Source organism: Pezoporus occidentalis, unplaced genomic scaffold, assembly GCF_034315485.1.
Source record: "Pezoporus occidentalis ecotype Australia unplaced genomic scaffold, CSIRO_AGI_Poc_V1 ctg34, whole genome shotgun sequence".
Classification (NCBI taxonomy): Eukaryota; Metazoa; Chordata; class Aves; order Psittaciformes; family Psittacidae; genus Pezoporus; species Pezoporus occidentalis.
The window spans coordinates 823760-839549 of NW_026915376.1; the positions used below are offsets into that span (position 1 = coordinate 823760).

The 15790-nt window shown below is 35.6% G+C and overlaps 1 protein-coding gene across 1 annotated transcript in view; it reads left to right on the forward strand.

Annotated features, from left to right (window-relative positions):
* The first annotated feature begins 293 nt into the window (after window positions 1–293).
* CNST (consortin, connexin sorting protein) overlaps window positions 294–15790 on the forward strand; it is a 36192-nt gene continuing 20695 nt past the window's right edge. The window contains exons 1-5 of the mRNA XM_062629472.1: window positions 294–728; window positions 6772–6977; window positions 11453–11483; window positions 13984–14070; window positions 14526–14640. Of these exons, the coding sequence (XP_062485456.1) occupies window positions 344–728; window positions 6772–6977; window positions 11453–11483; window positions 13984–14070; window positions 14526–14640 (824 nt within the window). The 5' untranslated portion in view covers window positions 294–343. The remainder of the gene's footprint in view (window positions 729–6771; window positions 6978–11452; window positions 11484–13983; window positions 14071–14525; window positions 14641–15790) is intronic.

Here is a 15790-nt window from a genome sequence, read left to right on the forward strand (position 1 = left end):
TCATTACTTCAGCTGTAGCTCTATAAGCTCTGCTGTAAATATCAGCTGTGCTATTGGTCAGGTAGCTGGAACCTATTATAATTGGATAAAAATGCCAGTTTATAGATAATTTTTTGTATTTTTGCTTTAAGACTTACAATGGGATAAAGGATTACTGATTGAAAGAATTTCCCCATACTTTTAAACTGTATCACTTGGCTGATTTGATTCTTTATTGGCTGGCATTAAGTACAAGGTTATGTATCCATTATAATACATATATTATAAGTGCTTCTTCTGATTTTATATTTTAGGTCTAAAAATATCTGAAGAGAGATTAAGTGGTTCAACAAGTAACGCTCTAATGGATGAAAGAGAATTTCCACCAAATAATCTACAAATAGACTCAAAGGACAGTCTTCCTGCTGACTTTAGGGTGGAAAGTTTGGCATCCCATTTGGTTTCTTCAGCTGATGAAAATGAAAATCAACTTGACAATGATGGCAATGAGGTTCTGACCAGTAGTAGCATTGCTATGGGACAACAGGAGAAAGGTGAGCAGGACAGCATCAATAATAATGAGAATATAAACACTCAAGACTGTACCCCAGGCTGTAAGGAGGAGACTGAGAGGAGGTCTGTGAATGTCCATATGGACCCCCAGCTGGAGGAAAAGCCAATTGCAGAAAAACAGCCAGGTGGAAAAAGAAGTCCAAGAAGCAAAAGAAGCTCCAGTAAAAAATCTAAAGGTACTTGATAAAAATGTGTTATTGTTCTGTTTGCTTAAAATAACAATACGGCAGTTCTAATTCTGTGAACTAATAAACAAGATGTATTTTAGTTGTCATACTAATTATTTTTAAAATGTCACTAAATGTTTGGGGGTTTGGGGGTGTGTGGTTGTCGTTTGGTTTGGTTTGGTTGGTTATTTTTTTTTCTCAGAATTGCTAATAGTTCTAAATCAGATACAACTCTAGATCCTTCTGTATTAAAACACTGGTTATGTAGCAAATGGAACATATCAAGGAAGCACGAGTGCAGGGAGCTGTGGAGTTTCAGTATGGAAATTGGGCTGACTTCCAAATCAGGATAGCCAGAATTTCAGGCAATATGGTTCTGTTAATTCGAACATAAAAATCCAGTGTAAAGATTTGAAACCTCGGTCGCCAAGATTTCAAACTACCAGATAGTTTGATCTTGGCCTGTTGTGGTCAAAATTTACATTGATTTTTCAAAACTTAACAGATACTCCCAGGAAGTGCATTTTGGGTAAATGAGCTGTTCAGAAATGTGTTTCTACCAATTTTTTGTTATTTCTCCTTTAGATCTCTTAGATATGAACTGGATAAGGAAAATGTGAATGTTTATTATGTGCTCTTGAGATGCTCCTTCCCTTTTTGAATAAGCAGGATTTGTCTGCATCAACTCTATTATTATATTGGCTTTTCATCATAAAGCTTATGTCTGTAGTGCTGCAAATATATTCATTAAAATCAGTGTGTCTTTCATTGCATCGGTATCTTTTGAAAGTTACTTGGAACAACTGAATCATGCCTGGGGGTTTTTTCCCCCATCTTTTTCTTTTTTCCCCTCCACCTAAAGATTGAGAAGATGGGGAATTTGGCTACTTAAAATAGGTAATTTTAAAATACAGTTTTCTTGATAAATGGCAAGTCTTTTGTGACCTGATTTGAAAACTGATGATGACCTTACAGAATTGTAAAATAAGTAAAGAAGAGAAAAGAAGGAACCCTTGTGTTTCATATCTTGCACATCTAGACAAAATCTAGAAGAACTGTATCTTCTAGTAAAGATAATCCTGATATCTGTCATTATAGGGAGAATGAGTTCTTATTAAATGATGCAGAAAGTCATTTAGTATGTGTTTAAACTGTAGATTTAATGTTTAGAAAGAGAAGAAAATACTTATTTAAAATAAGAGATTGGCAGAAGTAATTCAGAACCAGTCATCCGTATGACAGGAATAACATAAAACAAGTTGAGGAAATGTGATACACATGTGTGGACAGAGATACCTGAAGCGTGATAAGAAGAACAGAAGGAAACAGAGGAAAAGGAGAAATTTGCCCAAACACTGAAAGCTAATACAAACTTCTCTTTGCATTCTCTTTCTGTTAGTAGTGGTGTTGAGAAATGCGATCAACTGATACAGAAATACCACAGATTGAGCTGTGCACAGTAGATGTCAGCTTTAAGCCAAAAGGCAGGAACATGAAATAATAGAAAATTTTATGGGAAAATCTGGAAATGTGAAATGCCATCACAGAGAACATCCTGCCTGTTAAGAGTTTTAACTCCTATGAACACACTCTTACTACTTTGCTGATGAAGACCCCTGACTATTATAGGATGACGATCAAAATACAAAATTACATTTTATTTCCCATTGATTACAGGCTAATTTAGCTTTTTAGATGTTCTCACATGATGGTTCTCCTGTTTTCATGCAATGCAGTGACTGTGTCACAATTTTTTGATGTTACAAATCTATTTCAGTGAGAATCTTCCATTTATTTTTTAACACCATTTATTTTAAGCAATTCCTGAGTAGCCCTCTTTCTAGTCTTTATACCAACTCAGAGATAAAGGAGAGAATAATCAAACCAGACTGGAAGACCCCTGAGTGGGTGAGTGCCACACAAGCAATCTGGAATCACAGCCTAAATACTTGTGTGGCATGTAATGGTGATTTTTTTTATTTTTAAGTATTGAAAAATCGTGGTTGAGTTACTTTGACTTATAGCTAAAGAAAGGTTTTATGAATCTTCTGTTTTCCTATAAGCAAACGTGTTAGGGTTGCTGTTAAGTGTTGCCATTCTGGAAAAGATGACATTTTACTTAGGAGGCATGTTATTCTTATTCCTTCTTCTGCTAGTGACTAAAGCAATAAAACTGGAATATGTAAGACTACATTCTACATGTTTTTTATTTGGGACTTCACTCAGTAGAAGACTGGTGATCATTGGAGGAGTCAGTCTTCTGCTGTGGACATGCTTTTTATTTAATAAAGAACAAGTACTCACACTTCCAATGGGTTTGACATTCTTTAAGTATTTGCTTACAAAGCATAAACAGTTGTAAATCTGATTATTATGTTTTCGTAGATGCTTAGAATATGTTGGAGCTATAATTATTCTAGCTCCTACAATCAGTAAACCAGAATGCAAGATTAAGAATCACTGTGTCTGGTTGAAGATTCACCTAGTTCAATATCCTTCCTCAGACACTGGCCAATAAAGGATGGGTAGGTAAGATTATAAGGACAAGGCACAGAGGCAGTGATTTTTTTCATGTCTTCTCCTTGCCATCAACAATGATCCATTCAGGATTTCCCCAGATGGAAATAGATAGACTGTAATAGCTTACAGTAAATTTGTCACCTGACTGGCAGTTGGGTTTTTGAGCCCATTTCCTTATCCTGGAGTAAGCAGCACCAAGGTTTCACCTAAGCATTGTTTGATGAAGCATCTCCTTTTAGCTGTCTTGGTGCTGCAGTAGAGTGAAATGACAGGTCTGTAGATCCCAGATCCCAAATCTCTCTCACATTCTTTTTGAATGCTAATAATAGTTTTGAAAAGACTCTTGATTATATCTGTTTAAGGAGGACACTGGTGATCAAAGAAGTGGTGTAAATTTAAATTGACAGATTTAAGCTTTGGTGATTATTCATACTTGGATTCCTTGTAATGAGTCGTATTAACTTTCATGCTATAGATTCATGTAGTGATTCATAAAGTGGCAGCTGCTTCAATGCATTTTTGTAAATGTGGACTTCAAATTATCCCTGTTCACTGAAAATAATTTCAGCTTTTACCAAACAATCAGTCATGGCATAACTAGTAACTTAATATTGTAAAATCACAGTGTGTAATTGCTTAAGGTAGCACAGCACTGTAACTTACATTTAATAGATTTTTCCCAAGTTAAATTTGGCAACATAGGCTTTTCCTCTAAATTGTTCAACTTATTTCTTGAAGCAGCTTGAAGGTGGGGGAAGAAAGTGGAATGGTTGGGATGAATTTGGTGTTGCAACAAATGAAATATATGAATATAAATTAGTCCAATTCTATTAAAAATCAAGCAGTATTATTTAATTTAGGGTCTGCACTAAACAAGACTTGGAGCTTGCTCAGTTGGAGCATCTTTTCCACCAACACTCCTGTCTGAAATATCTTCTCTGGTCTTTTTTTTTTTTCTTTTTTTTTAAACAGTTCTTGAATGAATCACACTGAGCCAGCTTTCTGGTATTGAGTACCAAAGAATGTTTAAAAAGAGAGATTGCCATATGTTTTTGGTGCTAGAAACTAACATTACTGGTGACTTGGGCAAATTGAAATTCAATTAAAAACCAGAGGACAATATCCATCATTTTATTTTGATAGCAAATGCCTCATATGTGCACCTCTGACTTCTTAGGCAGGTGGCAAAAGCATCTTAATTTCATGTGCTTGCAGTACTGACAGAACAAAAAATAAGTATTGAAAAAAATGTCATTTTTATTCACAAGGTCTGTCAAAATTGGGTTTTTTGCAAACATGGGGCCCCTTCTGTGAACTCTTAGGTAAATTTTGAGGAAGTTTGCGTCTCTTCATGTCTTGTGAAAAACATTGGCTCACCCAATTGGGCGTAGAAGATGTCAGCTGAAACCTCTGTGAGTCTGGCAGAAACTTGAACCTAGCTCCCTGCCACATTCTACGGAGCACTCTTTGGAGAGCTGATATTCTTCTGTGGTTTTTTCACATTTATTTTCAGAAAGGTTTTGGTTCCATTCTAGTATGGAACCAAATATCAAGTGTAGAGTAAATATCAATGGTTTGCGAAGTGAAAAAGGTCAATCCTGGCCTCTTAAAAATATCAGAAATATATGTCTCTACTGAAAAATATATCATCTGTACTAAGATTGAATGATTTCAGGAAAAAGTCATGTTGTATGCTACTTTCAAGAACATGGAGGAAAATAAATAGGGATCTTAACCCGTAACACTTTCATGATGAAATGGCATTACCAAGTGTTACTTTCTCAAGGAAAGTTTTTGGTTAGTGCTAAGGCACAAATGCTGTTTTGTGTTCAAAATAGAAGGTAAAATTAACCCAAATGGTTATAAAGGCCTTGCTTCAGAGTCACAGGAGGAGTTTGAGGGCAGAATTTGATTCCAAGTGAGGGATAGCTCAACTATATGTAGGAATAATGTGCAGTTTATAAACTATGTGGCAACAGAGCCACAACAACATTACAATGAAGATTTTGCATGGTAATTGCTACTGAGCATGTTTCAGTCAAGGTTTGTGTTTTATTAGGATGGGTGATTATTAACTGCTTAATAAAGTGCAGTTTGAAGGGCTTTTGTTTGTTTGTGTCCATGTCGTTCCCTCCCCACCCACCCACCAAAGAGAAGAGGTTTGCAGAACATGTGGGCTCTCTTTTCTAGTTTGTGCTGAACAGAAGGCTGTATTTTTAAAAACAACCTTAATTTCATCTCTAAAAGTACTTCCTGGTTTGTATTTTGCATCCAGTTATGTCTGTTGTTGCTTTTGGCCCACAGAAAGCCCAAATAAATAGTGGAAAAGCAGAAACATTCATTAATATTGAAAAATCAATGTTAAGTTACAGCCATATTTTGTTTGGCAGTAAGCCCTGTGGAAATAGCCACCCATGGAGATTATTAGTACTCCTGACCTGGATAGTTTACTTAATAAAGAGTTTAAAATGACCAAAAATAGAATGGTGGAGCCTTCTGTGGACCAGCTAATACCTTTCTTAAGCCCTAAATCTTCATATAGGGTTTCAGTTGCAGTGAACACAAGGGAGTCTGAAATATGCTGAGTGCCCAAGCTGCAGAAACAGTTGAAGCATGACTGTTCTTGAAAGTGCCCCCACCTGTCCTGTTTTTAAAGGATAACATGATTTTCAGCAAACGGGTACAGCTGGGGGCGAATAACATACTCATCCTCATCATAACTTAAGTTTATAAACAAGTTTATGGTGCACATTTTGGTGGCCAAATTTCTCTAAATTTTTTTTTTTTTTTAAATATGAGAACTTCTTAAGAAGTTCAGTCCTACGTAAATGTATCAAATTCAATATTGTTTTATTGAAAAAAAATCATTAATTGGAGGAATAAGCTGTAGTTTTCTGGGTACTCCTAAGACTGTGTGGTAGGAAGGCATCATTTGTTGCTTTTATTCTCTGTGAGAAACTGGTCCAGTCTGTATATGGGTACTTGATGTTTCCTGCTACTACTGCCTGCTCTACACTTCTTTATCTCATTTAATATTTTGTGCTAACTATCATATTGATGATCAGCAGTACACTACAAATACTGCGTTTCTAACAAAAAAATGTGGGATTTGCCCCCAGGAATTTTTTCCTGTAACATTTTAATACTGTTACACTTTATGTTATCTTTCAAATACCTTGCCAGCCCTCCCCCTGCATGTCTGACTTTTGTTTTGACTTCCTTAAAATTGGAGACAGGTAATGTTGGACTGCCAGGGAATGTACCATGGAGAGCCTAGTTTTCTGCCTAGCAAGAAGTTCTGGATGCTATATTCAGTTTACACATCCTTGTGTCACTGTTACCAGTGTAGATCACCACTACTGGCTCAGTTCCCTGGACTCTCAAATAAACTCCAACTAGCCATGGGCTCTCCGTTTTCACCTTGCCTGGGACAGTCCTCTTGGACATTTGTGCTCCCCAGTAGAATGCTTCTCTGTCATCATCTGCTTCCTGCTATCCTGAATCCTAACTTAAGTACTTGTTCTTTTTCAAGGAGTTCCTACAGTGGGAACCACAGCAATCAAGGAGGAAAATACTCTTATTACAGATACAGATCCTGTGCATGCTGAATGTGCTGTTGAAGCAAATGAAAACTTCCACCAGAAAGAACAAAAACACACGTTGCAGTCTCTTTTCTCTTTGCTCCGTGAAGAGGTTGAGCAGATGGATTCAAAGATACTGCCCCTGTGTCTCCATCAGGTACTTCCTATGATTCTGAGGTGCTGCACACAGTTTTTATTTGAGACCTTTATTCACTAGGAAGAAATGCTTTATTTCAGTATATGCCAGTATTCCTATCTGGACAGGGTATTTTGATTGTATAACAGGTGATCGCAGAAAGTATCTCCTCTAAGGTCTTCTAATATACGGTAAATTATAAATTGCCTTGAAAGTATATTCTTCAATTAAAGGAAACTCTTAAAAGATGGGTTTTCCAATTCCATAAGGATGAAATTCTAACTTGGCTGAAAGATTAGGAAAATCACTCTTCATTATAACTTAAATACGGTTTGTAAGACACTGGACAGGTAATATCTAACATTTTAAATCTCAAATTGTTGTTGCTGTTACAGACTTTTCTAGCATGAATTTCATTCATGAATGCTAAGAGTCAAGGTTTCTTAGTGTATACTTTTTTTTTTATAACATAGTTGCAACTCACTTTCCTTTAGCAAGACCAAAGGAAATACTGTGTGATTTGGAAAGCAATCTCTTTTACTAAATGGTCAATATGGTTTTCTTTCTGGAGATTATAGTGCAAGATGAGTATGTTGATAGGACTTGATGCAATATTAATTTGTGTTTAGTTGTGTCACACTAACAGTGGACTAGAAGACGTTTTGTTTGGCTGTAGTGTCTAATGTGGGCTATATAAATAGATACTATACAATGTCTGAGTTGACTTAGTTGTATTATCTTTATTGTAGAAAATTAGATGATTGTGATATTTTAAACCCCTAAACTGCGATGACACTCCTACATTCTTATTATCTTTGATATAAATAAGTGGTTATATTTGCAAAAGAAGTTTCTAAGTATTGCAAATTACAGATAATTTACATCTGACCTAGAATTTTAAATTATTTTTTTAATCTGTGTTTTAGTGAAGATGTTTGATACCATTCCTTCATTTATTTGCAACTTAGCATTAAGGTTAACCATTTATACCTGTAGTCACACCAAATTTGGTGGTTGTTCATTAGTTAGTACAAAGGTCAGTTTTGAGAAAAACACAGTTAAAGCAAAAACTTCAAAATGCTTTACAGACATTAAGGAGTGCCATCAAACATGATGGAGGTGAAACCTGTCCAGCTTTTTGGGTGAGGAAGCCAAACCCTAAGGGTAATAACCTCTTGAAAGTCGTACAGGAACTGTGACAGAACTGAGAATAGAATCTACATTTCCAGATTCAAACATGTGATGAATCACCATCTCTTTTTTCCTAAGAGATATCAAGCATTTGAATGGAGTGTTTGAAAGAAACAGAATTTAGAAAGATCATAACACGCTTTTTAATCTGAGAGAAAGGATTTAAAGATGGGATTCATGTTTTCATGTAAAGTGAGTCTATTAAAAATGTTTTTTTCCCTTTCCAGCAGATTAACCTGACATCTTCAGTCTTTTTTTCAGATCGTTAATACAGCTTGGCATTAACTTTCTTTTTTGCCAAGTCTAGCAAATACTCTTCTACTTCATTTTAAAGAGCTTTGTCAAATGTTCTGGAGTGTTAACAATTCATGTTGTTAGTGGAAAGCCTGTATGGAATATTTAAAGGCTGTGGGATATTAGAGGCTGTTCTAAGGGTTAACTTTTAATTGAAATAAGATACTATTTCCTGCCTTGGATGGGATTCATGTGATTTGTTTAGCATTTGTTGCAGAATCTTAGAAGTACTTATATTTAAAACACAGATACAGAGCTTTAGCAGATCCTGAAATACTTAGGAGGCTACTGTGGGTAGCAGAGAAAAGGCACAGAAATTTTTTAAGACAATAAAAGACAGTGAAATACAAAAGTTCTTAATAAAGAACCCTAGAAGTCGCTTACCAGTTTTGTTTTGGAGGTACTGAACTCAGAATGCTCTAGTGGTTAGTGATAAGGCTGAGAGCCAGGAATTCACAATTTGTAATCTAGACTCCTCTATCAAGTTGCTGTCTTTTTTGAGCAATCAGACTTCAACGAAAGTGCCCACTTGTCAAGCCCTTCAAGCTGTGAGGCCCTAAATTGATATGCCCCAAAGATTTTGAGACTGAATGTTTGTGTGCTGTCATGGAAGTCATTAGCATATCAGCTATGAGGTGTCTTAACCTGAATGTTCATTTATCAGGGTACCTACAGTTATTGGGCACATTTTGCAAGCATGGCCCTTGCCACACCATGCATGGCAAATAGGAAGACTGCCAGCATTTGCTGTCCCTCAGAACTGATTTGTTAATGCTTGTAAAGGTCACCAGTGCTGTAGAGTTCTGTGAAGCAAAATAATTTTACTTCTGAAGTTTATATATTTTATTGTATTTACAAACAAATCCATCCGTATTCTTCAGTTTTCTAGGAAAGCTTCCCCAGTTTTTTAGCAAACACAAATAAGCCGTTGTTGCAAATCTCAACGATTATTTGTATACAGGAAGGAATTGGAAGAAAACATTTAGGTTACCACAGTGTTAACACCTTCTCCTTTGCAGGCGTCGGCTCTATCGTTTCTGTTATACTCACCACCACCAACTCGGAGTCAAAGTGAAATTCTATTTCTGATTAGAAAGACACTCATTTTCTGACTGTCTTTGGATACTTACTTTCTCTGAGTTGGTTTTATGGACTGTAGTACCATGGTGTCTTTAGCCTTTTAGTCCAAGAAATAATCCTTTATGTGAGTTGGGGCGGAGAGGCGAACCAAACAAACACCTGCCTTCCGCCCCACCAAACCCTGACCTTTACTTGATGAAGAGAAAAAGTACTTCTAACTGTCATCTTGATACTTCTTCTGGAAGTTCTACCACTTCCATGCTTTTAATTTTGGCTTTGACATAGCTGGTTGAAAGCCAAGGCATTGCTAGGAAGAGGATAGGAAAGCTATTTCTGTAGTCTGCAGTTAAAATATGTAGCTCTGATATAGCAATAACTTAGTATACTGGAACATAATTTTCTCTTACGTTTCCTTGACTGTGTTCTTGGTTTATACACAGCCTTTCATTGTATAAACCCTTGGTCATCATATATTTACTGTTCCTTTTCGCAGTGATCTGTTAAAGTTAGGTATAATAAAATTACCCAGCCAGTGTGAAGTTGTTTTTAGGATGTTGCAGCTAGACATCTTGAATGCTTAGGCAGAGATCCCTTGTTCAATTCCTAGCCATTGGCTAACATAGCAGCTGCTACAGCACCATTTAATGTGAGCTTACACATTTTGTAAAGCTAGAAGTTACCAGATATTCACTTAGGTGTTCAAGCGTTTTTATGTAGCCTGTCTTAGGTTTGATTTTCCCTCTCCTTTGTAATTACTTTGGAATGATTTTTTTCTCTATATTAAACCTCCTTAGCACTTTGAGCTTTAAATGCAGTGGCAAAAGTTTGCTTATTTCTTGTGTCAGTTCTCTGGTATTTCTTTGTTTTGACATATCTGTATTAAGATCCATCTAAGAGAACAAGTCTTGAAGAGCTGTTTTTTTTATCCAGTGGTCCTCCTTGGCAGAGCTGTCTCGTTACAAATCCAATTTTAATTGTTCTGTTATAGAAATGTCAGTCTAAAGGAGGAAGAGCCACAGTTTTGTTCCATGTCATAACAACTACAGTGCAAATCAAAGAACTGCCGTCTGGCTTAACTGGATGACTTACTCTATTGTTGAAGAGCTTCAGATATCAAGATGTTAGTCTTAGTGAACTGACACATGAGGTAGAGGATCCTTAAATCTTTTTAACAGCAGAGTAGCTTCAGGAAAGGAATTGGCAGAAGGCTGCTGCAGTGCTATTGTCTGCCTTCTGTGGGTGGTCTAGGAGTAATACAGAGAGAAATAAAGAGCTTGAGTCTGTTTGTGTTTATCTCATGAATTTCAAATATTCATACTGTAAATTTTTCAAACTTAATATACTCGAAATATCTGTTGTAATCATTTATAGTAAATAAGATATAAGCAGGAAGGTCACTGGTATATCTCTGGTGCAGTGATAGGCAGTATTTTTAGAGTCTTTTATCCAAAGATTGTTTTTTTCTCATCAGTCAGGAAACCTCAATTTCTCTATTTTATCACAATGTTCAGGAGAACTTGGTATTGATCTCAGTTTGGTCAAACATACGGAAACAATGGTCAGTAACAGAATACAAATTCTTCAACTCGTATCAGTAAACACAGTACTTCTAGGTAATTTTAAAACTTTCTAATACGATAATTTTAAAAGTTTCTGAAATAGTTTTTTGTTGTTGTAACAACATAAGACCCAACTAACATTTGAGCAAATCCACTTGTGTGATAACACTTAGTATTTCTTTGTTGTTTGATATTTTTCTAAACATCTTTCCTAGAATAAGAATACGTGTATTTACTCTGAACATTAGTATTTTATCCAAACTAAATATGAATGTGCAAAACAGATGTTTGAAACTGTGATAAAAACTTCATATTACATCATTATCACCCTCACAAAAATGATAATTCTGATTATTTTTTTTACTTTTGCAGATAGCTGAGACCTATTTTCAAGAGGAGGAATGTATCCTTTTATTTGTTGAAATTGTGACCCAATATTAAAATAATCTGTCATGATAAAACATAAAAGAGAAATGCTTTGTATTGACTCACAGGTTGTGGGTCAGGGTTAATAAGAAGTGAACAGGTATAATTTACCCATGAGTGAATATACAATATGTTAGCAAGTCCCTCTTAATCAGGCAGCTGGAATATGAATTAAGTAATAAATCCACTTCCAAAAGCTGTACCAATACAATCATTAGTAGTTGTGCATAAACAAGGAAGTAAGAGAATATTTTCAAAGAACTTCTGTTTTTATAGGAGTAGTTCTGTTCTAAGCATTAGTAACTGGGAATATGTCCAATCTAGATAGGGTATGTATTCTGTTATTTCAAATAGGGCATAGTTATAGTAAGAACAAAATTATCACAACCATTTACTAGAGTATGTACTACAAGTGTCTAGATTAGAGTAAAAGTAACAAACGCACTGAGCTAAGGGAGATCAGCAACCTGAAAAAATAGCAACATGTTATTTGGTAGATAATGAGTCAAAATCATATCAAGGTATTTTGAGAAACTGTTGTAGGAAAATATGGGTAATAGCTTCTGGGAACAGCCAGTTCAATGGTCCAGTTTATTTTGATTTGTTCCCAGATAGTAAAATTAAGTTTGGTCAAGAAGTTATAACAGCTGAACTGCTGCTAAACGCTGGATTTTTTTTCAGTAGTTGCGGGAGAGATTAATTAAACCATAAAGTGAAATGAGATTTTTAGAAAAGGTGGAGTGGGTTTACTTCTGTTTGCTTTGAAGGGAGGTGACTGGACCATGAAAAGAAGAGGTGAGAGTGGCAAGCCCTTAAGGTATATGTGATTTACTGAGATCAGTCATAAATTACAGAATTTGTGCATACAGATTATTATGTAGTTTGTTACAAGCAAAATACAGCAAATAGGCAATTGTAAAGGTTAAATAACAAAGTATATGAAACCTGGAAAGGTATCCTCAAAACCTAGACAAATTCTGTTAGCCTGTAGTGCAAAACCAGAGAAGTAACTCTGGTGGTAGTATAAAAGCATATGTAAAATAAAATACCCTTCACTGTCTTGGAAGACTGTACTTCTGTCATGGTCATCCTATTTCAAAAGCATCCAACAGAGAATGCAAAATACACAGCACTAATTAAAAGCATGGAAAAATCTGTAGTAAATTATGGCTCTGCATGCAGAAATACAGTAAATTTAAAATGCATTCAGCAGTATGATAGAAAGACAGTTTCTCTTTCATAGAAGTTGCTTTAATCAAAGGGCACTATTTAAAGCTGATCAAAGGGAATATTTTTAATGCAATGTACACCTGCTGTGTGGAATTCAACACCACTATATAATACATATTTATGAAGGATCTCTCCTCTGTACTTGCAACCATCAGTTTCCTGAGGTTAACAAAGAACTTACTTGGTCATGTTGCATTGTATTAATTATCCATGACAGACATTTTCATTTATCTAGTGCAGAACTTAACTAATTCAGGGTTTATTGCTCTGATCCTTTAAGGCTATCTCTCTCATCTGTAATTCTGTTTTAATACCAGATTTCTTGAAGGCAAAGAATACTCTTTGCATTAATATTGTTGTTCATAAGCCATGGTATGTATGAGGCTAACAAGAATAACAAGTACTGGCTGTGTTTTTATAATAACTACTCCAGTGTTTTAATAAACATGAATAATGGAAATTGTTTTTTTCTGTATTACCGAGAACATCATTCACTGTACTTCTGTTCTCATTCTACTGTAGAATTAAATCCCAAATAGCTGGCAAAACATGGCTTTAAACAGAAAAACCAGCAATTCCAGTTTGATGGAACTGGAATTATCCTGAATATTTTGAAAATATGTAACTACGTTTGTGAATATATTGATAACCCTAAAGGAGGGGATAGAGTTCTTCATATAGGAGTAAGCAGAATCTTCAGAAAGAAAACCAGATGAACTCAAGTGTCCAACAGTGTTCTGTACAATGGCTGAAAAGGGGGAGAGTGGGTATTTCTTGAAAGTTTGAGTTGGGGGAATTTTTTTAAACATTGCCTCCAGCTGGTCAGTAGAAACGAACCGTATTTTCAGGTAGTTGTGGTTATTGGCTTATAACTGTATCTCTTGAGAGGTAAGTGCTGGTATTTGTTTTGCTTTTCAATTTCTGGTAAGAGTTGTTGGCATAAGAACATTTTGCTTGTTTCTTTTCTAGAAAAACTTTTGTTGGGCTTAAGGCAGGTGGGAAGAGGTAACTGCTGAAGAGAACAGGATTTTCATTTTTAGAGCTTTTCTCAACTTTACTTTTTACTTGTTGTTTTCATGCCTCTATTATGTTCTTCCTTGAACAGAAATCTGGATACTAGCCATTTTTCATTCTGATCCAGTTATCTAAAATTTCAGGTACATAATGATTGCCCTTTCAAATATGCTGCTGAATATAAGTAACTCATGTGCATATATGTGTGCATTTTTCTTTAACCTTCCATTCAGATGAGAAAGCAATGAAGTTTATTCAGCTTGAACGACTGTATCATGAACAGCTGCTTGCTAATCTTTCTTCTATACAGGAGCAGTGGGGTGAGTACAAGCTAAACTGATACGGCAGAAGAAAAAGCTAATTTGGTTTGTATTTCTAAATAATGGAGTATACTTTTTGCCAGCTTAGAAATGTTACATAGCAAAAGCAGCATTTATATTGGAATTTCTCAGAGCTTGGTACAAGAAAAGTATTCCTGCTTTAGATTTCTTCTCACACATTTCATGAAAAAGGTGCAAATAGTTTGTCATTCTTTATTAATTAAGACTTTGATCCAGTTGTTTGGAGCTTATTTTTGGTTTAGCGTTGGTGAATCTGATGCAATGAAAATGAAGTGTGTTGTGAAAAAATATAGTGCTTTTTTGCACAGTCTGAAATGAGACCTTAGAGCACACAGAAGAATTGTCAGTATTTCTCCATTAGTTTCATGTATATGTTAAGGAAATAATACTTTTATAAAAGTACTTTGGTTTAAATTGATTTTGGTTTAATTTAGAAAGAAAATGGAAAACAGCAGTTCCTAGTCCACTTACAACACTGAGGAATTCAGCTAAAGACCTGAGCGGTGAAGAGCTGGAAAAGCTTACTAGAGTTTGCTCTTCACATCAACAGTACGTATAAGACAATATTTTTACTTTTCCAGTACTTACCTTAGCATAGCTTTTGTCTCCTTGCTAGTGCAGGTCTTTTAAAATAGTCAGTGTCAAAATAAAAGTTGCATCCATTGACTGCAGTGAATTTGGTTATAAAATGGTGGTTCTTTTGGATATGTAACTAAAATTTGTCCATTACCATGAATTTTCACAATGTTTTAGTACAGTTTAAAAAATGCCCAGGGACTAGATCTGGTTCCAGCATGTCATTAGTTTGGCAGGAATGGAGTTTTGAGTTTTAGTATTTTCAGTCAAAGTGAAAACTGAGTAGTGTTAATTTAGGAAGAGAGAGGCTATGGAACTGATGATGATGCTTCTGTCTGATACCTTATTGATTTAGTTGTTGTTTTTAAATTCAGTTGTCCAGCATCTTAGACTCCAGCATCTACCCTAAAGGTTTTAATTCACAAATTTCCCACATTTTAGGACATTTCCCAATGCTTTAAATCATTCTAGTTATCTTTTCTTGATTTCCTGTGGATTACATAAATGTTATGAAGTAGTGATTCTGTAGTTCCGTACAGTGGCAGTACTCTGAAAAGATGTGAAATCTTAGTTCATACATGCTTTACCTGATCCATCAGCTTCCTGAATCACTATATCACATTATCACAAACTTTTGGACAGTGCCTAGGGCACTCTTCTGGGTAGTAACACATATGGGATTTTACCCATCAGGAAGGAGAAGGTCTGTTATTTCATGGGTTAATGTCCTACCTACCTACCTACTAGGCACTGAGTTTAAGGGACAGATGTGAAAAATGAATAAATAAATAAATATATATATATCAGGTGCCAATCAATAGAAGAAGATCAGGCAACAATAATAAGGAAACTAACCACATCCAGATGCTGTGAAAAGACCGACCTGTGATGAGGGAGATACTCCCAATCAGATGGGGAGAGATAACTTTTTCAAATATATTTGCATTGGCTTAGTCTGGATGTAGTAAAAGCCAAGATGCTCCTGTTATTCATAGAGAATATGTTTGGGGTTTTTTTATTCAGGATGGCCACAGAGAAGTTTGAGAACAACCAGGCTGATAGCCAGAGCCCAGCAGGGATTGTTTGTTTGGGTGGGAATACCTGGAAAGTGTACTTCTGCATT